We start from the raw sequence: 24,232 nt of genomic DNA, 5'->3' as shown, positions 1-24,232 counted from the left end.
ATGTAAATGTAAAAAGACCCATCCGCCATGGCCCACTGTAAAAATGTCCTCCCCAGGGAGACCTGCTGCAAATAAGTTGCTAGTTTACTGATGAGGCCAATTTACTAACCTGCATACTCTGGAGCAGAATTCAGAAGTTGGATGTGTGTAATCCTCCCTGTTCCTGGACCCCGAGGGATTATGTTCAGTCTCTACTACTTACCCATCCACCTCTCAGTGCACATAACCGAAAGGTACAGAAGCTTCCATATGTCTCTACCCACCACTGTCAGGCCCCTTACAGGTAGGGATTGTTGCCTTTTCTGTTGAATACTCTCACCCCAGTGCTTGGAACATAGATCTTTTATTCATAGTTATTTACTGAATGAAGGAAAGAATAAATAAATCTACATACACTAAGAATGAACACCCAAAATGTTTTTGTAGTTGGGGAATGTGATCGAAGAAATTTATGGAACACACAACCCCTGACAGTTAGTGAATATAAAAATGTAACCTACAAAATATAGTTTGTAAATTAGCGATTATAACACACAACACAGAATGAGATTGGATGAATTGAAGAAGTTCCCTTTGTGAAATCCAGTTGAAAAACAAAGAAAGCTCAGAGGTGTGCTCTCAGTATGGACACTGGAAAAAAGAAACGGGAAGAATTTAAAAATATTATTTACTTATACTTTGCCTACATTTGCAGTGACTGATGCAAATAAATGGCAGACATGATAGCATGAATATAATTAGCATAAAAATAGAAAACTAAGCATCAAATCCTCAAAGTGATAGAAGAGATTCCTTATATCAAAAAACACAGGGTAAAGAAACCATGGTTGAGCATAAGACATAACTCTGGGCTTTTGGGCAAAAGTAATATCAATGTGTGAACATCATTTGTGAGCTGACATATATCCATATTCTCCTCTCTCCCTCGGGCCTCAGAAATGGAAGTGAATTATAGAAATGGGGTCAGTCACTCAACCACATACATCCACTGGCTCGACAATATGAATAAGGGACTTCACTTTCCGTGAATAGGCCTATTAGACTGTACAAGATCAGAAAATTGCTATGGTACCCTGTCTCACCCAATCCACCCAATGGCATGAAGCATTGCACATGGCTTCTTGGAAGAATACATGTTCTTGGACAGAACACCACATAAGAAGCTCAACGACCACGATGGATTCTCATCTCTTCTAATATCGCAAGTAGAGTCAGCTATTGGCAATGGAAAAGAAATTCTGCCTCTAGATGGTTAAGAGTGAATATTTCAGCCCTTTTAGGTCAATATAGGAATTAGGTCTTTCAGTTGACGCTGAGAATTGATAGAACTTCTTAGTTTATAGAGTAATAGAGTAATTTCTCAGTTGAGTATGTTCACTAAGTTTGCTAGATTTTTAGAAACTGAGTATATTTTCTCCTCACTTGGATTTTAATTCCTCTGACATATTGAGGACAAGAGTCTACACATAACTCCATCGCCACCAGATGAAACAAGTACACCTCCCACACAAAGTGAGAGTCCTTGGCAAAATCTCTTCCACATCTCCGTCAGCCCCACATGATATGAGCCTGATGAGAATTTCTTCCCAAGTTTTAAAAATAGCATAGAAAGCCATGAGGTTGACTAATTGAGTTTTTAGGATGAAATGTGAAAACTACAATTTTAAAAGTCATCTGACTGGTATTAAATGTCTAAATGAGGTACCTGTCTTGAAAGACATGGAAACACACTGGATTTTATTCCTCACAGTTCCATGATTCATAATCTACCTGTACAATTAAAATAATAACATTGTACATTTGGACATGCACAGATTTGCTTTTGCTGAGGCCAAGATGACCTGAAACTCTATCAGCAGGAACTAATTCTTAGGAGAAAATAAAATATAGCACACTGGGACAATACTGAGAGGGCTGGCCTGCAGTTGGAGCAGTATTTCTCAACCTTGGCACTACTGACATTTTGAACTTGACAATTCTTTGTTCTGGGGGGCTGCCCTGTGCTTTGTCAGATGTTCAACAGCATCCTTGGCCTCAACCCCCGGGCATCTCTGGACCCTGCCAATGGTGCCCTAGTGGGCAAAATCACCTCAGGTTGAAAAACACTGGGGTAGACAATTTCTGTTCTTGCCCTAACTCAGTGTCCCAACTTCCTTCAAGTCGTAACCACCAAGTCACCCAACTCTCTGAGCCCACTTCGTTGTCTGCAAATAAGTGGCGTGAAGTAAATCATTTCTCAGACCCTTAGCTATTAAAGTCTGTGGCTAGGCTTGTACATGTGATATTTTCTACAGATATCTATGTAGAAAACTATCTCATGTTAAATATTTCTTTCTCTTAAAATTCTTGTTCATTGATTTAGGAAAAATATACCCTAAAATATGTCCATGTTGGACAATCCAGAACATATTGGCCTATGTTCTTGTGGTCAAGCTTAAATTCATACGGTGTCAGGGGAAAGGTTAGGCCAATAACAGAACTATGGAACACCAGGTAAGACAGGAGGGAGTGGAGCCTTGTGCTAACTGGAGAGGTAGCCTTGTGCTAACTGGAACAAAGCCCACCCACTGGCCCTTCATGGCCATGAATGGCTCTACATCCTCTGTTCTGACTCAACCACTACGTGTAGATTTCCCTTCCCCCTAAGAGGCTGAGAGACAGTGATGACAGAGAGTGGACGAGGAATGGAGTAAAATAAAAACAGCCTATTATAAACTCACACTTCAATTCCTTCTTTCAGAAACTCTAGCCCCATTTCTTACAATTTGTTTGTTTTCATCATAAAATTCTGATGCTTTTGTGTTTGTATGTGGGAGAGGTGGCTTAACAGAAAACTTCACTTTCTTCTTTTCTGAAGTAAAGACAATGTGTTAACATGAAAGCCTGGGAAGATTTTAATCCCCCCAAATATTTTTAACGGCTAGGCTGAGTTGAAATAAAATGCCAACAGTAACAACTTCTAAACTTTCATTGTGAATTGGAGACAGCGCCCCCTATAGGCAAGTCTGAGCTCCGCAGGACTCCGAGGGCCGGCCAGCCTGGTGTGGGCTGCTCTCTGTGATGTTGCCTCGCTACAGATTACTGTGAGAGGCTGGGAAATGATGACCTGACCTCCTACACAGGGGACAAGAGCAGTGCAGCCGGACCACAAGCCAGCTTCCTTTAAAGGAGGTGACACTAAACCAAAAGCCCTTTTTCATTCCTATTGCTAACGCTATAAATATACTAACAACTTACAGTGTGACAGTAGTGCGCACAGTTTGCCCTGAATTTGCATGGGAAAATAAGAGTCTCCCCGTGGACTTCAGCCAACACTAAAACAGATGGACCACGTCTCAAAAGTAAACTTTACAGTGGAAGAATCTCAGGGCCCTTTAGCTTTGTTTGCAGAATTAATAAGCTGCAGATGTATTCTGAAGTGAAGAAAAAGCCAGTCTTGTTCTTATCCCTTACAGTTCTTGAATGTCTAGATAGTCTTGAGTTGGGTCTGTGACATGAAAGTAATTCTAAGCAGTGGAATTGAAAACTCGTCAACTTCGTCAGGCAAGGGTTGGTTAAGAACTTCTCTAACTTGTTAAAACAAAGTCTAGTATGTTTAAAAAAGAGAAAAGGGAAATGTTCTCCCTATTAGCATAGACCCAAACAGCCACATGCCACTGTGGTGAGTAAGGGCTTTGCTGGCTGAGTTCATGAGAGCTCACATATATCAAGTTGTTCTGTGCAGCAGGGACACAGCCCACATGGATTACTGGAGGAGGGTTTACTGGAAATTCCTTTGTGAAGGAAAGGAAAAATACATTGGACTCTGGAAAGTAAATCACATGCACTGTTTCTGCCCCTAGAGACTGCAGCGTGTCTCAACTTTCCATCCTCTATGAGGGAATAACAATCCCCAACTGGGCTGAGGACAGATACTTCTCCAAGCTGCTCCCAGGTCCCCTGTAGAAAACCTGAAAGGGCCAGTCATGTCCACCCTTTGAAGCACTGGGCTCTCAGCCAGCTGAGCTTTGTCATTTCAACCAGGCCAGAGTGGTCTTGGGGTTCCCTGGCTGGGCCCCATCACCTACCCCTACACTTATTCCCCAGGGCCTGTATCTGTCAAACTCCTCCCCACCCCACCCCCACTCATACCCCCAGCTGAGCCCAAAGATGGGAGAGGCAGGCTTATACCTTGCTTACAACCAGATGGGTGGGAAAAGCTGGGGCAATCATGACAGCAAGTCCTATCACAGGAAGCTGTGGATAAGCAAAAAACCCCTCAAAGGGCATCTTCTGGGTCTCCCAGTGAAGAACCCTCCTGAGTCTCCCAAGCAGCCCACCTGGCCCTTTGGATTAGCTCATACACCGTGGTTCCCCAGAACTCCCTGCAGCAGAATCACCAGGGCAGTTACAGATTCTCAGGACTCAGAGTCAGACTGTGTGTTAGTTCATTCTTATACCCAGGAAGTTTGAGAAACAATGGTCTAAAACCAGTGATTCTAAGTGGGAGCAAGAAAAGTAGAGGGATGGGTGGAGGGTGGGTCAGGGCAGGAAAGGCAGTTGGCAAAGCTAGATCTGGAGGGAGGGAGACATGTACGGTTTTTATATTTTATTTTTTTTATTTTTTATTTTTTTTTCATGTATGGTTTTTAAAAGTACCTTCAATATGATAACACACATTCACATTTGATAATTGGGCACAGAAATCCAATTATTTAATAGAACAAAGTAGTAAGCAAAACTTGAATAAAATCCACTCAGCAAGCCTAGTTATCTGTACTTTTCCTGTGGCTTTCCCTCCTTACTCCATACCAGGATTGTCAGAGAGCCTTGGGGCCTTTGTCCTGTTCATCAAATGTAGAAACACTGGTCCAAGATGTGACTCCCAAACCTGGCTGTGTATCAGCCCCCCTCTGGGGCTGGGCTGTGTTCTGTACTTTTCACAAACTCCATTCCTGGGTTTTGGAATCACTGACCTGGTCTGGGGCTGTGGCAGGTTTTTTTAGGATTCAGGGCTGGCAACAACTCCCTTTTTTCCAGTCCCTCCCAACCCTGCTGCCTGTGGCAAATGGCGTCACTTTAACCAGAGAAGGAACTGAGTGGAAGCCAAAGCCTCTGCAACAAAAGCTCTCTGGATCAGTGAGGCATCTTGGCCAGAGTCAGTCACTTTGTGGCTGCAAGGAGGTCAGCTAGCCTAATGCCTGGCATGCAGGCTTTGCTCAATAATTAGCTCTGGAATAAATGACTGTAACCTGCTATATTGTTATTTTCACCTAACCAATTCTCCTGTTCACTCAGTCCTCAAAGCTCTGAATCTGTGCTTGCCTGTTTTAACACTGTAGGGGAATACCCAGGCTCTGCCTCTGTCTAATTCCCCCAGCCATTAGAATCAAGGTAGTAGCTTTCATGTATTCACTCATTCATTCACTCATTTATTTACTCATCAAGTACTTGGACCTAACAAGTAAAGGAGACAGAATAACAGTGATTGAGAACTTGGAGCTATGCAGCGCTGACTAATGCAGACTCCTCCTCATACTAGAGGCCGTATACAGGTTGTTTACTTCTCTGAGTCTCAGTTTCCTCGTCTGTAAAGTGGGGATTATAGCAGCTACTACCTAACAGTATTGTAAGGATGGTGCAGTAAGTGCTTAACAGTCATTTTTTTTTTTAATTTCAGACACTACTCTAGTAAAGGGGATCCAAAAGAAGCATGTGATGCCAGCCCAGTACTTACAGGGAAAGCTGGTATGAACTCAAGCCTAAATCACAGGAAAGTGGGATATCTATGCAGGGATATGGGTAGGCAGGCAGGAATGAACAGATGAGAACCCTTTTAATTACCCACATCCATTTCTGTGCAATCACTGTGCAAAGTTCTTAAAACCAGCCCTTTCTACACAAAACAGCTCCCTCCCCAACCTCAATGCTGTGCATACCAAGAGTTTCTCTGGAAAACAGTTTTTATTTTCAGAATTAGACCAGAAGTAAACTTCAGCTATAGCTGAATTCTCATAAGATCCAATTAATGGAATCTGAATAAAGTTTTTAAGGCCAGAGTTTTCATAAGATATTCCACTATAAAACAGACTCCAAAATAATTCCTTATGCAAAAACCCTACCTAACCAGTACACACATATACATATGCACATATGCACGCATACACACACACACACACACACACACACCTCTCATCATTTTCTCCTCTTTTTCCCCTGCTTTATTTTTCTTCATCGTTACTGATCACCATCTGATATGTTCCCTCCTCTCAGATATAAACCTGATAAAAGGCATGGAGTACTCCCAATGCCTAGAGCAATGTCTGGCACGCATAGGCATTAGTAATTATTTGTCGAATGAATACATTAATTGATACGTCACTGAAGATAGTCCAATAACCTGGCAGATGACTTACAAATTGTAAAGCTTCCTCTCCTAAGAGATGGTCCTCCAAGTGCAATTAGAGGATAATTATAGCTCTTGTCATTATGAAATGCCTTTCTCTTTCAAGTCTCTCTAGGTGTCTTTCTCCAGGGCTGTGGTCCCCCTTTACTTACTCATGAGATGTTAAGGGATGCCCACAGGACTGTGGCAGCTACTTAGCAGGCCTCCCCAAATACGGGGGCTCAGCCTTAGCACCCGGAGTCAGCCAGCCCAAGCCAGTTTTGATCTTTTCATAGTTTTGCCACTCTATTGATAGATAATATGGAACTAAAGACAACCGAACTAAGAACTCCTTTCCACAGTAACTCTGGCTTCTGGTTTAGATGTCCACACAGTCTGAGAAGTTGCGTCAGTTAGAAAGCCCGCCTCAGCCCATGGGTTGTCCATCCCTCCTCACCAACTACAGGGGAAGAAAGCAAGGTGGTGGCTCCACCTAAACAAATCTCACTATCATGTGTACATGTGGTGATGTGAGAAGTGAGCCTCATTGCTAGGAGAAATAAAAGTATAAAAAGACTGAAGACAAGGTCTTCTATATACCAGGAAATGAAAATTTCTCATAAGCCATACCATACTTCTCCACTAAATTAATTCCATTCCAAACCACATTCTCTGTTTTCTCTAATAAAAAACAAAAACAAAACCTCCAAAAAACCCCACAAACCTTTACTCAGGGAGTTCGTATATTTTGCAACCCAAGCTTGTCTCTTTTCCTTTTCTAATTCTGTATCCCCAGGTCCCACTTTGTGTGCATGCGTGTGTGTAGCTCTAGACTCCCATCTGCAGTCCCCAACCCTGGGAGACAACTGGGACCTGCCTGACTTCCCTCTCCTTGAACTGCAGCCTGGGAATGCTCTCTAGGCATTAAGTTGGGCACTCAAAAAGCTCATTTCATTGACCTCCCCTTTCTCGGCTGTCATTATCCTATGCTGCTGGTGTTCAATATCTGAAACCATGGTTACATATGTTTTATCTTGTGTTTTGGTGCAGCAGGTGAGTGAGTACATCTAGTCCCTGTTGTATTATCTTAATGCAAGCAAATATCCAAACTATGATCACTTTAAGGACTGGAGGGGTTAAGTCACTTGCCTAAGGTCCCCACTAGTCACCAGGAGAGCTGAGTCTCTAAGTAGTCTCTGGCTCCCGAATCTCAGCTTCCAAGCATTATGATCTGCTGCCTCCCTGTGAGCTCAGGGGTAAGCCCCACATCTCTCTACAAAAAGGCAGCAGCTTTGGCACAGGCATGCGTTTCCCTTGTGCTCTGACTCCTTTATGTTCTGACTTCTTTGCAGCTTAAACTGAAGTTGGAACCAGAGGGCTGTCCAGAGAGCTGGGCTGGATGGACAGTCTACACCAATGGCCCATTACTAGTGGGCCAACTATCCAATGCAAGATACTTTAGGTTTCATTCATATATTTGTATCATAAACTTTTTTAAAAAAGATTTTATTTATTTATTCATGAGAGACACAGAGAGGCAGAGACACAGACAGAGGGAGACACAAGCTCCCTGCAGGGAGCCCTATGTGGAACTCAATCTCAGGATTCTATCAAAGGCAGATGCTCAACCACTGAGCCACCCAGGCATCCCTGATATCATAAACTTACTTGTTAATTCATTCAAAAAACACTTACTGAAAGCTTATTATGTGCTAGGCACTGTACTAAGCATTGGTGTTATAGTGGCAAACAAGATAGATGTGGAGCTTATAGTAGGGGAAGGGGAAGGCCAAGTGAGTAACCAAATAGATAAGAACATGTCAGATGGTAGTGAACTGAGCTAGATAAAGCAGGAATGTGGACCAGCCACATCTTTCAGTACTTATCTAAAACCCAACACAAATGTCCACATACCCAGCTGGACTCCCTCCACCCTTTCCATGCCCATATGAGCTCGCTAACAAGAAGGGCTCTGAGAAAATAAGGCAGGGAAGTGAGCTGGAGAGCAAAAGTAGGGGCAGTTCTAGGGTGGGTAGTCCAAGGTGTGGAGCCAAATGACTACATTTCACATCTACTGCAGTTAGAAGGAAAAAGTATTCCATGCAGAGCGAACAGTAATACAAAAACCCTAACTGGTAACTCTTTTTCCTCTTTGGCATGCATGCACACACGCACACACACACACACACACACACAGACACTAACATGAAAACTCATTGTAAACACCTTTCATTCCTACATTTCCAGGCTCCTGAAGCTGATTCTTCTTTAGGAACTCAAATGGAGTGACAGCAGGACCAGGATGCCAAGAGATCAGAGTCCCAGTTTCAAATCTCATCTCCACTTCTCAAGGTTATTGTGATGACCACAGGAGATGAGAATATACTCTACAAATTTATCTTGTCCACTGTAAAGCATGAGCATAAGTGACTTGTTATTCAAGAGTATAAAAATGCCTGCTTAAAACCATTAAATAAGGAGGAATTACCAATACTCTGATGACTGTTCTTAATTTTTTTTGCAAAATTAGAAAGAAAAATTACTTTTACTCTAGCCAACAGTTAACGAATAATTCCACCTACATTTTGGTTCCCACAGGTGGTTTGAGGTTTTCAGTATAATGTAAAAGTCAAGAGCAAAGGCCTAGACATAAATGCTGACTCTGACACATACATACTGTATGACCTTGAGCAGAATACTATGCGTCTTTGGGGAAGACTATCACTTGCTTCATAGTGTCTGTGAAGATTAAATAGGATAATGCATCTAAAGAGCTTGGTATAGCCCTTGGCATTCCCTAAGTGATAGCTGTATTGCCTGTCTGCAGAGGGAACTCTTCATTCTTCAGTGGCTGTTAAAATCCTTCTACTCTGACATTTCAGCTAAAAATATTTCATTTTCATCACATGACCAAGAGGCACATCTGGCTCCTTTTTCACCTTCATTCAGCCTGGATGGTTGGTTGGATGACTATGAAGTGGAGAAGAGCAGAGTCTGCACCGAATAGCCCAGCAGGCTCCCAGAGCCTGAGGAGGGACATCGCTGACATACCAGAGCAATGCTTGCATGGACTGGACCTGGCAGTCTGTTGTGGGTGTGGGCATGGGTGCACAGGCAAACCTGTTTTTTTCCAGGCTCAGAGCAGCAGATGCTCAGTGAGAGTCCTGTTTGCACAACTAGTTTCCACAGCAACAAGAATGTCAACAAGCAAGACATTCCTTAAGCTGGTAGAAAAATTCTCTGCCCCAGCCTTGCACTTTCAGGTAAAAGACAGTTCCCACACTGAACCGTGAGCAGATCCCTGAAGGCCAAATTTTTAGTAAAAAAAAGCCAAGAAAAAAAAACCTGGGGCAAAAATACAGAAATAGTTTGGACCAATATAGAGCATATTCCAGATGGGTTAATTTTTTTTTCCTGCAATGTACTCACGGGCAAATTTGAATTTGACCAAGGTGTATGCATTGTTTACTTGGTGGCCACAAGGTCAAAGTTCACAGTTCCTGGCTGATGGTGGAGAAGCATGCAGCTTAGCACAGTGAGCACACAGACAGCACAAGGTCATTATCACCTGCACTGTTCATTTCAAAGCAGACTCAGGGTCGCGTTTCACTGGAAGATGGTGAACACCTATGCAGTGACATTTGTAGGACACAGAACTAATCTCCCAATTTAAAAGACCTCCCCCAGGACCCTGCCATAAGGGCCTAAAATTTCCATTTTGTTCACTTCTTCAGATAAGTCACCAGCTGCCTCAGTCACAAGATCACTGTTCTTGGGAAGTTCACACAGTATAAACTATTAGTTCCGTACCACCATGACCTGGGGTAGCTTCCCAGACAGCTCCTTTCAACCAGTGAGCCTCTGAAGGACTGAGATACAGGACAGGTAAATTCTGTTGGGAAAAGAATTGGCAGAGGGTGCAGATATGGCCCAGAAGGCAAGGTGGAGTGGGCACCCTGGTGGGAGCCTTGAAACATAAATACAGATACTGGGTGCCTGAGAGAGGTCAGGAGGAGGGAGGCCCCCTACCAGAAGCGGCGTGGAGGGGGGATTGAAAGGGTAATGAACAGAGGCACCTGGGTGGCTCAGTGGTTGAGCATCTGCCTTTGGCTCAGGTCGTCATCCCGGGGTCCTGGGATCAAGTCCTATATTAGGGTCCCCACAGGGAGCCTACTTCTCCCTCTGCCTATCTCTCTGCCTCTCTTGTGTCTCTCATGGATAAATAAATAAAATCTTAAAAAAAAAAAAGAAATAAAGAAAGAGTAATGAACACCAGCTTCGTATTTTGCCTGGAATTTACCTTTTTCTGGCCTGAAAATTCCCATCAAAATAATGCCACAGTAATGGCCTGCTCCTTTGGTCATTATGCTCAGCAGACACCACAACACCAAGTGCAACATATCTCTCAGCAAGATGCATGGAGCCCCAAACTTTGGAAGGACCCTATATCACAACCCACCACATTTTCTTTGTTCAAATTTAGGAAGAGAATGTCAGGATCAGATGGACTGCACATCAACTCAGTCTACAGAAAGGGACACTGAATATCCAAAATAAGTGCCAAGCTGAGGCTTCAGGTGGGGATTTGCCCTCTTCCCATGAGTGCTATTAGGGGGAACTATTGTACAGAAGTTTGGGAAAAGGCACTGTGATCAATTAATCACATCTGATATTGGCTCAGAAGGCTGTGGGGGGCAGTGGGACATGGAATTGAAGCACAGTTATATTGGAAGTATATAAAAATGTCATTAACAATATGTTCCTTCAACAAAATAGACAATAGTAAAATAATATGTAAAATGAAAAAATAGTTGATATCAACTTACTTATTTTGTCCAATTGTCTCAAAATCTTTCACAACAATTGTAAGGGAAGATGAAAAGTCCAGTGGTATACCCCTCAAGTCAAACTCCAAAATCTGTGCACAGGAAGGTTATAAAAACAAAAAAGTTGTTAAAGAGATCAGGGAGTATAATAAGATGTACAAATACTAAACACCAGGTCATTATCTTCACCAATAACAATCTTTTGAATTACTTAATTCTATAGTTAGATAGAAGTGACCAAATTCCAAACCTGAAAGCTGTTGAGAGCTGTGGGAAGGCAAACCAGACTTAGCCTCAGAGGACCTGGGGTGACTTCTGCTTCCCATTTTCTAGGCTCAGTGACTATGGACAAGTCACCAAACCCATCTCATAGAGAATTTACTTCATGTCCACCACAATTGGCTAGAAGAATAAAATGAATGCTTTCTTCGCTAAATATTTGCTCTTCCTAATCATATTATTATCAAAGAGACAAATAATCTAAAAATACATTTTCTAAAATGCATCAGCCCTTTATTTTAAGTTCCACCAGGATTAGTCTGTAGTCAGATGAGACTTTCATCTTAATATAATAAATTGCTGTTTAACGGCAAACATTAAAAAAAATCAAAACACCAGTGATGCCTTTGATTGATTATGTAATATATGAATTAAATAAAACAGTGTCTACTGATGATTTGATTCTCCTTGTAATGGGTTTGGAGTAGATGGAGAATTTGTCAGAGCTCATGTTAGAATACTAACTCCAATGGGTCTGGGTTGGCATCTCATTTGGGCTAGATTCTAGTTATAAAACTACAACTGAGAAGTTTACTTGATAAATACATTTGCAATTTAAAAAATAGATGTTGGAAACAAAATGGGGCGAGATGGGTGATGCCCTGCGAGGACATGTCTGTTTACGTCTGCCATTAGCCATATGGATTGACCAAATATAAAGACACCTATTGGAATTACTCAAAACTTGAAGCACTAATTGTATACATGTAAGTATTTTCAATTTGTTTTATTTATCAAGTTCTGTACAAGGTGCTAGGATCCATAGTGTCCATTGGACCAACCAGACTAGTCTCTTGCTTTCACAGAACTGGCCGTCCAGCTGGCTGTGTTCTGGGTTCCAGTGAAATTTCAAAGAAGTAGAATTGCCTCGGAATTTTCTTCTTCTCAGAAAGGCATTAAAAAGGCATTTTGTCTTCACCTCACTCAATGAAAAGGCAAAGTCTTTATTTTACAGGATATTGACACTAGTTGTGGGGGTAGAGACAAATTTACAGTTGGTGGAGAAGTCTTCACAGCCTGATGACTCAGTGAAAATAACAAAGACATTTATCCTGTGCTTATCCAGGAAGGTTTGATTGGCTTTTGGGAAAAACAATGGGGCTTATGATCATCTTTTAAAAAATGAGTCAGCATAGGAAAATCTACTCAGTGGAAAGAATTAAAATTTTTACATACCTATAAATATATTCAACATGGAACTGTTTATAAAATAAAGTCCACAGTGGGAGAAGTGAAGAAATTATAACCCTTCTATAGAATATTGCATAGTATTAAAATATTTATGAATGGAATGATATGGTATATGCTCAGAATATAATAGTAAGAAAAAATAGGATAGGAAGCCATATGTGCTATATGATGCTAATTTGCCAATTTCATATTTTATTCAATATATTTATGCAATAAACATTTATTGATATATCCCAGATGTTAACAGTAGTTAATTCTGGGTAGTGGGTACAAAGGTCAATTTTTTTATGTTGATCTGAAGCTTTCAAAATGTCTACATTAAGGATATATTACTTTATCAAAACATGAAAAACAGTAAATGTCATTACTCACCCAGACACACAAAATGTCATGTAATACACTCTTGATTAGTCACATGCAGACAGGTGTTTAAATATGGATCTTTCCTTCTGGGGCTCTGAAGATGATCTAACCCCACCCCTTGCTCTACATATATGCCCCAGACATGCAACAAGGTCACTCAGCAACCTCCAGGCTGTTTCAGGTTAGACTCAACCCTCTCACTCCAGGTCTAGGCTTTGCTCACTGCACTACTGTATTATGTCATCGTGATATATCTCCTGAACGGTTCTGCTGTCTCTGTGGCCACAAGGGAAATGGAGGGGGTGGGGGTACAATGCAGAGATTCTTCTTCCAAAGGGAAAAGCTAATCTTTGACCCAAGATGGTACATTCAGAGGTAGCTTATCCCTTGAAACAATGTTAAAAAAAAAAATCACAAGTTACCTCATTCCAGACAGGATTGAGTTCGTTGTCAACTTTCTTTGTTTTCTTTTTCTCATCTGCAAATAAAAAAAGAGATCAGTTAATTAGAAATATATTTTTTAAAGACTTTATTTATTTATTCATGAGAGACACACAGAGAGAGGCAGAGACACAGGCAGAGGAGAAATAGGCTCCATGTAGGGAGCCCGATGTAGGACTGGATCCCAGGACCCCGGGATCACACCCTGAGCCAAAGGCAGATGTTCAACCACTGAGCCACCCAGGCGTCCCTAGAAATATTTTTTGAACATGTACCATTCATTCTTTCATTAAAAGAGTGTTCCCCTGAGGGCTGACTAGTGTGCCCATATTTTCTCATTCATCTGCCTAGAGCTGGGGCTATCTGAGTCAAAGTTTTCCAAACTGAATGGCATTTTTTTAGCCTAAAATGTTTCTTCTGTGCCCAGATCTACAGGATGTTAGGGGATGAGGGACTCAAAATCATGGGAATGCTGTGATCCCCTGCCTCTCCCTCACCAGCTCCCATAGACCAAGGTTACCCAGGGCCTCCACATCTCCAGCTTATTGCAGAAAGAAGCCAACGAAGCTAACCTTTAACAAACAAGCGTTGCCATTTTATAGATGTGACTACTGAGATTCAAAGGAACAAGGAAATTCTTGTGAGCTAATACTGGGCACTGGGTCCTATATAGCCTGCAATTTCTGAAGCCCATGTTGCCTCTGCATGTAGTAACTCTCCATAGCTTCAAGAATGAGCTGGACTCCCTCCCTGGGCTTCGGCACCCGGTAATTAGTGGGTATATACTTTCTGGGACCCGCAGAGAATATAGGGTCTCCGTTACTCCAGGCTCACCTTTTCTGAAGATACAGATTTTCCTTTTCTGTATCTGAGACTGGACAGTACACCTTCCTGGATGAATAAATGTTAATCCAGCTAGTGCTTAAAGTTTCCTTGGAGAAGTCCAAAGAGCAGGGGCATCTGTTGGGTCTCTAATCCCCAAATACTTATCAAAATAAAAGCTAGTGTTTGAATACAAAAGGTTGTAAGCATGAGCTCATCTGTTTTCAGGACAAAAAAACAAAACAAAACAAAACAAAGCAGTTTTCCTTCTGTGTATCTCCTTTACTATCACATAGAACATTCATAAACTTCTGACACCAGAGGTATGCGGGGGGGTCCCCCACCAAGCAATCTTATGTGACATTGGTTAGGTGTTTTACAATTTAACTCAATGCTGACACTTACTTACGTGGAGACAGCTTCAGATCCCACAGGTTAAGGGTTCAGATGACAATAGCAAGTCCAGGCTGTCATGTGTGCTTCTGACCTAGCAGGCTATAAATCTGAGGTTCCCATAACTCCCTCATTGGGTTCAAGTAATTTGGTGGAGTGGCTCACAGAACTCAGGAAAACAGTTACTTATGTTTACCGGTTTATTAAAGGATACGATAGGGGGTACAGATGAACAGCTAGATGAAGAGATACATGAGGTAAGGTTTGGAAGGTTCTGGGCACAGGAGCTTCTGTCCCCATGGGGTTGGGAGTTCTCAGAACTCCATGCTTTTGGGGTTTTATGGAGGCTTCCTCACATAGGCAAGATCAATTATTAACTCTATTTCCAGCCCCTTTCTCCAGTCTTGAGAAGTGGTTGGCAGGGCCAAAAATTCCAAGCTTCTCATCATGGCCTTGTCTTTCTAATGACCAGTCCCCATCCAGGAGCCCACCCAGAGTCACCTCATTAGAACTAAAGATGCTCCCACTCCTATCACTTAAAAATTTATAAAGGTTTTAGCTCAGTGCCAGGAAGTGGTGGGGAATGGGGGCAGAGACCAATACAACATGTATATTTTCTATTCTCTCACATCATCTAATCTCTTTAAAAACCCCAGGAGAGGGTAGCCCGCCGGCAGGCTCAGTGGTTTAGCTCCGCCTTCAGCCCAGGGCCTGATCCTGGAGACTTGGGATCAAGTCCCATGTCAGGCTCCCTGCATGGAGCCTGCTTCTTCCTCTGCCTGTATTTCTGTCTCTTTCTCTCTCTCTCTCTCTCTCTCTCTCTCTCTGTCTCATGAATAAATAAAAATAGATCTTAAAAGAAGAAACCCTAGGAGATATGTATAATAATTTTCATCCCCCTTTCAGAGGTAAGGAAACTGAGAAGTAACATATTCAAAGTGACCCCGTTAGTAAGTGGCAGGGATAGGTTTTAAACTCCAGCAGCCTCTCCTCCAAGAGTTGTGGGACTAACCACCTCATTCTTCCAAGACCTCAGCATAATAAAGCCATGAATCACCACCCTCACTCTGCTTAGTATTAACTTTTCCACTTGAGTGACTCCCAGAGCCTAGCTGGCTTCCCTTTCTAGACTTCAGCATGACCTTGCTCATTGGCTCATGCCTGGACCTGTACTGATTAGTTCTAAATGTGGTCTTTCTATGTGGCCTATGGAACCCCTCAATGGATCTGATTCCGATAGGACCTAGAAGCTGTCCTGTCCCCTCCCACATTGCCATTTGGCCACACCCACCCCTCCTGTCATCTGATGGAAACCTCTCAATTTTGTTCTCTGGTTACAGAATAAGCAAGTACTCTTGAGAGAAAGAGAAGCCAAGCAAAGTTTAAACTGATGGAACTGGACAATGGGCTTCTTTCGATAATTGTAGCAGCTCCCTCTAAATAATCACCTACAGGGGCCTGGATGTGCATTCTACTGCCATGTCTCTAAATCCTTACAGCACCCTTGCAGGGTTAACATTCTCATCCCTGTTTTACAGACAAAGAATTGAGAGAAGCTGGTTAACTTGGCTAAGGTCATGCAGCTAATAAAAAAGAGAGCCAGACTCTGAACCTACATCTCCTTGGCTCTAAAACCTGACTGTGTGTTCACCACCGCACCATAGCGCCTGTCTGGAAGCTGTCAGAAACACTAGATAAAGAAAACACATAAATATAATATGTGTGATGCACTTGGCCTCCTAGGCAATGGCCATAGGAAAGTCTAAAGGTCAGGTTTCAGAGTACCCTGAGACTCTCTAAGACTACCTGCTCCAACACAAAACGTGACATCTGTGAGTTTTTCCGGGGAGACAGTTTACTGATCTCATCAGATTCTCACATGAGTTCATGATCTTCACAAAAGTTAGGAATTCCTGCCTTGCACAAGCATGAAATGGTACCATTAATATCCCTCTAGCTCACCACCACTCTTGCTGCCACAACCAGAGCTGGGTGGCTAGAGAACTGAGTCAGGAAGGAGTGAATCTAGATCCTGGGACTGCAGCAGACCTTCAAGGGAAAAGATAGGAAATCGTAAGACATCACATCATGTAAGTAAAGCAAGGAGAAAGCCACATGTAATTTATGGAAATTGGGCACAGGAGCTTGAGGTAGGACTCAGGTTACTGAAGGATGGTACGGAAGCAAAACTTGGTCTCTGAATCCCCAAGATTCTAGACAGGGACAAGAGCTCCAGAGAGACTGTGGAAAGAGCCAGTACCTGCTCACTTGAGTTGAATCTCAAGCTGGTTACTGACCTGGGAGTCAGCATACGAGAAGAAATGCTGCATGGGGACCTTGAAGCTGAGCCTGCTACTACTGACCCCCCTCCCCTTCCCCAATAGGGGCTGGATTGTTCCAGAGTCAGCAATTGCGGAGTGTGAAAAAGGAAGGGTCATTTGTTCATTCTTTCATCTTCAAACATCTACCCAGCACCTATTATGTGCTGGGAACTGGAGAAACAGAAGAGTATAAGATAATTCTTGGTCTTCAAACATTGAACAAATAGAGTTCACGGGCTCTTGAACAGAAGAGCCAAATGAATCTTGATACATGTTTTCAGCAAACAGCAAACAGCCCACCATGTTCCTGCCTGCTTTGTCCTCATGTTGGAGCTTCCTCCTGCCAGAGGAGGAATAATGGGAATAATGCCTCGTAGCTCAACCCATGGAAATGATCCACTAAGTGAGTTCTTCCATAAGCATTAATGAGTTTTCTCATTCTTCTATCCAATAAATAGTTTTGAAATATCACTTTCCAGGCACTGAGCTAGACCTGTGGGAGATACAGAGATCCCCAGACACAGTTTCTGGCTTCAGGTGCTCCAGCAGGGAGGTTGATGTAACTAACGATAGGTGACTGGTACAGAGAGTAGGCTGCAGTTGCCATCAGAGGGGGTACAAATGAAAAGAGGAGGTGACTTCAAGATAGCAGGTAAGACCTCACAGAGGAAGCAGAGGTTGAGCTGGGGATTGAAAGACAAGAATGGGTTGCAAACGTGGAGTTGGGAAGAAAAAGTTACTCCAGGTGGAGGCAATAGGGTGGGTGGGTCAGCCACAGGGGAGAGAGAACAGGTCATGTCTGGGGACACTGCACTGCCTAAGTGGCTGGAACCAAAGGGATGTGGAAGGGAGTAGAGGCAACCAGGCTGTGCTGGAAGGTTATGGCCACCCTGTGAAGCCATGAATGCCAAACTAAGCTTCATCTGGCTGATACAAACCACTTAGTAAAGAGGGCTTTAGACATTGGGCTTTAGGGACGCCTGGGTGGCTCAGCGGTTGAGCATCTGCCTTTGACTCAGGGCATGATCCTGCAGTCCTGGGATTGAGTCCCACATCGGGCTCCCTGCATGGAGCCTGCTTCTCCCTCTGCCTCTGTCTCTGCCTCTCTTTGTGTTTCTCATGAATAAATAAATAAAAATCTTAAAAAAAAAAAAAAAGACCTTGGGCTTTATAATTCCAAGAGGTTCATAATCCCACAAGAAAAACCAAATTGCGTAACAACTCTTCTGATACGTGTCCTTGAACAGACGATCCTGTTGTGTATTAAGAACAAAGAGAACTGGCCGAGTCCCTGCAGATAGCAGGTGACCACAGACCAAGCGAGACTATTCAAGTGGAACTGTGGCTGCTCCCGGCGCTCGCGTTGGTGTCAGTAGTGCTACCCTCTAGGGGGCGCTCTCTCCAGCCAGGCATGTGCTAAATCCTGCACATTGGTCGTTTCATTTAACTTTGCCAGCAAGCCCTCCAGGTAAATTACCTCCTATTTGCAGGGGAGCAAAACAAGCCCAGAATGGTTAGGTAATTTTCCCAAGATCACAGAGCTAGGAAGAAACGCTCTAACTCAGAACTAGTGTGATTCTGTAGTCCACGCGTTCAACCACTGTTCCTCCTTCTCCTCCTCAGTAAGTAAAGATCACCCGCTAACATTAGCTCCTACCCTTCTGAAGAAACCCAGCTCAATTCATTCTGAAAAGGAGGCTCTCGTTTTATCCGAATATGTGACATTACATTTTTTTTATTTTTTTTAATTTATGATAGTCACACACACACAGAGAGAGAGAGGCAGAGACACAGGCAGAGGGAGAAGCAGGCTCCATGCACCGGGAGCCCGATGTGGGACTCGATCCCGGGTCTCCAGGATCGCCCCTGGGCCAAAGGCCGGCGCCAAACCGCTGTGCCACCCAGGGATCCCATGACATTACATTTTATTGAAAGTCTATTCACACATAAATATATTAGCTAAAAAAAAGAAAAAACCTCGAAAGTAAATGAATTTCTTTCTTGTCAGCAGCCACAGAGCCACATATTTATATTATTCAATTATTCAATTTCATCACTTTTTTTTTTTTTTAAAAAAGGTCTAAATTGCAGGTGCTAAACATCAGATGAATCACGGGAGCCTCTCTTCCCCTTCTCCACCCCTGCTCTCATCTCTAATTTTATTAAGATGACTGTTTCCTCCTATGGACAGGAATTAAATGCTTTCAACCCAGAACAGAACAACTGACTCAAATGCAGAATGCACTCCGGACCATGACTCAAGGCATTCTTTGGGACATTTCCTGTTTTTTGATAAGTCAGCCTCCCTGCTTGTCTCCATTCGCTGAAGGTCACCATTGCAGTAATTAACCTGCATGCCAACCTCTGAATGTGGTTTTCAGAGAAGTGAATAAGCATTCCTTGCCAAGCCACCCCGCCCTATTGCAGAGCCATTTCCTTTGCTGTGCTCCTGCTGCACAGTGTGCTGGACCCTAAGGGACAAGGCTGCCAAGGTCACCAGACCTCCTAGGATCAGACTGCTACGACCCCACTATGAGGGCTCCTGTGGTCGATCATTTTATCTGTCACTCCGAGAGGCTATGTGCCACTTGTTTGATCAAACTCTAGCTGTTACCATAAAGGTATTTTATAGATGTGATTAACATTTGTAATCATCTTTAAGTAAAAGAGATTATATTCCATAATGTGGATATACCTCATCCAAACAGTCAAAAACTAAGGTTTCCTAGGGAAGATGGAATTCTGCCTCCAGACTGGAACAGAAATCCTACCTGAGAGGAGCCTGGGTGGCTCAGTCGGTTAAGTGTCTGCCTTCGGTTGAGGTCATGATCTCAGGGGCCTGGGATTGAGCCCCTGTATCAGGGTCTCTGCTCAGCAGCCAGTCTGCTTCTCTCTCTTGCTCTCACTGTCTCTCAGATAAATAAATGAAATCTGAAAGAAAGAAAGAAAGAAAGAAAGAAAGAAAGAAAGAAAGAAAGAAAGAAAGAAAGAAAGGAAGAAAGAAAGGAAGGAAGGAAGAAAATCCTGCCAGAGGCTCCAGCCTGCTGGCCTGCCCCACAAATTTCAGATTTGCCAGTCCCTATAATCACATGAGCCAATTCCTTAAAATAAATCTCTCAATCCCCTTCTCTGAACACACACGTGCACACATACACACACCCTACAGGTTCCATTTCTCTGGAAAACGCTAAAACAAGGAGCAACACCAAGTTAGTAATAGTAATCTACAATGGTAACACTTTTTCAGTGCTTCCAAAGACACCCCATCTCCCTGATCCTTGCACTCCTGCAAGAAAAAACACAGGAGTTGGCCCAGTTCTTCAGACTGGACTTTCAAATCAGTAAACTCTCCAATTCTTTGAACTGTTATCTCAGAGAGACACAGGCTCAACCACTGAGTTCAGAGTCCCTCTTGTATACCCCGGGAAATTTAGACTAGATGATCTCTAAGTCTTCTTCCAGGTTTTGTGGATCATGTGCCTTATGAAGTCCCTCAAGTCCTCACTGGCTAGATTGCTATATCTTACTGACATGACCCCAGGAGCAGTGGGGGTGCCATTTACAAAGCTCCCCTAAGAACTTAGCTTTTTGGTAGGCAAAGTAGATCAACAAGATCTCTAGGTCCAGCCATGCATCTAAACTTGACCTTCCATTTAGGAATACCTCTTCATTTTCTCAGGGTCCCAGGTTATGGCCCCTTTGTCTTACGGAATATTCACAGACAAATACAAAATCACCCACTATATGGCCTAGAATATCACAGGTCCCCTGAAGCCATTCATGCATGGCTAACAGTCATTAAGTGCTCTGAACTAGTCACTGTTTCCAGTGCTTTTCATGGAGTGTCTCATTAATCTTCACAACTACCCTAAAAGGTAAATTCTATTATGATCATCCCCAATTACAAAAGGAGAAACCATGACACGGAGAGGTTAAGCAATTTGTCAGAGGTCACACAGTTAGGAAGTGGTGGAGCTGGGATTCAGACTCCAGTAGACAGAGACACAGAACAGTTGCCTGAGTTGGAGGATTAAGACCAGACAGTGACTCCTTGAAGGCTGGAATTGTATTTTATTAATATTGTTATTTCACTCATAGTAATTTCTCCATGATTTGAGTGAATTGACCTTCATAAGCTCATGGAAGTATTACTACTAGGGTAACTTTAATAATTAAGTGAGGAAATGAATAGCAAGTGCTCAGCACAGGGCCTAACACACAGGAAGCACTGAACTAATAGGAGCTATTAATTTTCACTATGGCACCTAGGCAGCATGCCCTGTGTGCCCCACAGACTTTCCCAGACTGTGGAGTCTCCCTGGAGGGCAGGATCCAGTGACCAGAGAAAGAGCCCTATTCCGCTAGGCACAGCCCTGCTGGAGCACTTCTCTCACATGGCTCTGTTCCAGACCTCGCAGGCCTGCCTGGGGCAGCTGGCATAGGGGCAGTGGCTGCTCCTCCCTGGCAGTCAGCCTGGCAGCCACCAGCATCTGGGAGAATTTTCACAGTAACTGGACGGCAGGGAAGGTCCAGCAGGAGACTCCACCACCCTCAGGACCTAGAGGGACCTAGGGGGAGCACAAAGACATATATGGCCCATCCAGTTCTACCCAGCTAAAGGTGTATTTCTGACTTTTTGCTTTCTAACCCCGGCTGCCCTACTGCTCCAGGATATGTTGTCAAACGGGTTCTGGGGAAGGCATTTTAGCCAAATGGCAACTATGATACAAAGCAAGGCTGTTCTGTACATTTCTGAAATAGTCACTGATACTCCTGATAAACAGAAACAAAAGGCACACAGGGTTACTGCTCTGCTTTCCATGCCCCACGCCCCACTGGCCTCTGCAGTTGCCCTTACAGGCACACAAGCTCTTAAAACCAAATCCTCCAAGGGAACTGAAGTGAAGCCCAGTCAATCTAAACAACCCATACAGAATCTACTTCCTAAAATCTGACCCTGAGGGTGGTTGTGTTCCAGCTCCGCCAACTGCCAGGACTGCAGGTGAAGGGCTACCAGGCAGGACAGGCATCTGGATTGGCTGTCTCGGTGGAGAACTGTGTGACTCTTGGGCTTGTTCGTTTATTTTGCATGTGAGCATCCATTCTGTGCCAGGCACCTTACTTTTCTTCTTCTGTTTTTTTTTTTTCAAAAGATTTATCCATCTATTTGGTGGTGAGGTGGGGAGGAGGAAGAGAGAGAGAGAGAATCTCAAGCAGACTCTGCTGAATGCAGAGCCCAATGGGGGCTTGATCCCATGACCCATGAGATCATGACCTGAGCAGAAACCAACAGTTAGAGGCTTAATCAACTGAGCCACCCAGGTGCCCCAAGTGCCAGGCACTTTAAACACTATCATGTCTAATCCTTAAAACGGAGGTATTAGTATTGCTGTTTTATGGATAAGAAAACTGAGAGTGATGTTAAGTGACTTGATCACACAGCCAGTAAGTGGCAGAGCTGGGCTGCAGCCCCACGTCTGCCTCATTTCCAAACCCGTACTCTTAACCTCTACCAAGGGCACCACTTACCATCTGTGTGACTTTGAGCCAGTTATCCAACTCTCCGTATACATTTCTTCATTAATAAATATTGGTACCTAATATCCAGGAATAAGAGCTACCATTCACAGGACTCATAGTACACCAGGCAATCTTCTAAGGGCTTGGTATAGGTTACCTGTTACTATTAGCATCCATATTTTGAGGCGTAATGCAACTAAGCTGCTTGTGCAGGGTCTCCTGCTAGTAGGAGACAAAGCCAGAATTCGAATGTTGGTGTTCTGGCTCCGAGCCTTTTAACCTCTCCTTCCTCTGCCTGGTATGTTTTTGAGACAATTCGCTAGAGAATGAATGAAGGCTGGTACTTAGCAAATTCACTTCCACCCCAGCTTGAGGAGATGGAGAGTTCCTAGAGTTCCAGAAGGGCCTTCCAAGGCCTGAGTACCCTGTAAATGAGGATGAAGACACCCACCTTGCATGGCTGTACTGAGGATCAGATGAGGAAACGTGAATGTGTAGGACATAGGGGACACTGTTTTGTGTTGGATCAGGATCAGAATCATAAACTACCTCCATCAGACAATATGAAGAGGATCCAGTTCCTCTGCCCTCCCTGATTCCAAGAGATAGTATCAAGAGAAAACAAAATAGAGAAAAGAATTTTGAAAATAAGCACAAAGCCTGAGTCAAAGTCTTAAGAATTCAATTCCATACCTTTTAGGCAACAAATTTCTAGTTGAATTATGTTGAGCCTCAGACCCCAGTGTCCCATACCAAATAATCTCTTTAAGTGGGATTTTTGCCATCACCAGCAGTTTAATCTACTGCCCCCAATTCCCCTGCCTGTACTGGGGATGGCTTTGACCTCTGGGCTCTTTAGCGAGCTCGGCTGGTCAGCTGCCACAAGGTATGAGGAAGAGCTGGGAACCAGTGTCCAGGATGGAGATGGAAGTAGACTTAACCAAGAGAGATGCCAAGCACAGAGAAAGCCAGACATACATACAGTAATGGGAACTTAGTCTCAGGACTGGGGTTCTAGTCTCTCCTTGCCTGGTCCTGCTGACCAGCTTTGGCTGCTCCTGACCCCTCTGAAGCTCCATCTCCCCATCTGGTAAATGAGTATACACAATCTGTGCCCTGGACCCCTGCTACACTTGTTGTGAAGGATGGCTGTGGTCAATCCCAGGGCAGGGCTTTCCACACTGTAGGTACCCTGGTGGGAGGCCCCTTCTTCAAGCTGTGTCACACAAGGGAAGCCATCCTAACATGTCCAGCACACTGGGACAAACCAGAGGGGCATCTGGAGCCCCAGACAAGACCTCTGAGGCCACCAAAGGTGTCAAGTCCACAGGCACCAATGCCCCAGGCCCTGGCATTGCTCTGGCTAGATGCCCTCAGGGCTGATTTTGCTCAAGGAAATACAATGAGAAGGAGACGGAGCCTGGATGTCAGCCACCAGGTCTGAGCTCGGAGCCAAGCCGGTCTGTGTGCATTACCCTCGGTGGGCTGAAAGTATACAGGGGCCGAGACGTGGGGGGGCTACTCACGTCAGGGTGTTACAGTCTCAGCGGGGGGCCTGTATGTCCCTGCTCTGACTTGAACCTCTTGCCAGACCTTGACCCAGGCAATCCGCCCTCCCCACATCCATAGAAAGAGGAACTTCAACTATAAAAAGACAGACTTCATTTTTTGGTGAGAATTAAGTGAATATATATGTAAAGCACTTGTACTTA

General features: G+C 43.7%; 1 protein-coding gene across 4 annotated transcripts in view; it reads right to left on the bottom strand.

Annotated features, from left to right (window-relative positions):
* The window catches only part of MYOF (myoferlin), a 142,157-nt gene that overhangs the window by 105,055 nt on the left and 12,870 nt on the right, over positions 1 to 24,232 (bottom strand). For all 4 annotated transcript variants that reach the window (XR_013368209.1, XM_077878365.1, XM_077878363.1 and 1 more), the window contains exons 2-3: positions 13,446 to 13,501; positions 11,191 to 11,282 (exon numbers count right to left, since the gene is read on the bottom strand). Coding sequence is in view for 3 of the 4 variants with exons in the window: in XM_077878365.1 (XP_077734491.1) it covers positions 11,191 to 11,282; positions 13,446 to 13,501 (148 nt within the window). In the remaining variant the exon portion in view is untranslated. The remainder of the gene's footprint in view (positions 1 to 11,190; positions 11,283 to 13,445; positions 13,502 to 24,232) is intronic.

This window comes from Canis aureus, chromosome 29 (assembly GCF_053574225.1).
Source record: "Canis aureus isolate CA01 chromosome 29, VMU_Caureus_v.1.0, whole genome shotgun sequence".
NCBI classification, from domain to species: Eukaryota; Metazoa; Chordata; class Mammalia; order Carnivora; family Canidae; genus Canis; species Canis aureus.
The sequence above is the reverse complement of the archived record's forward strand: the minus strand, read 5'-3'. Positions and strand labels throughout refer to the sequence as shown.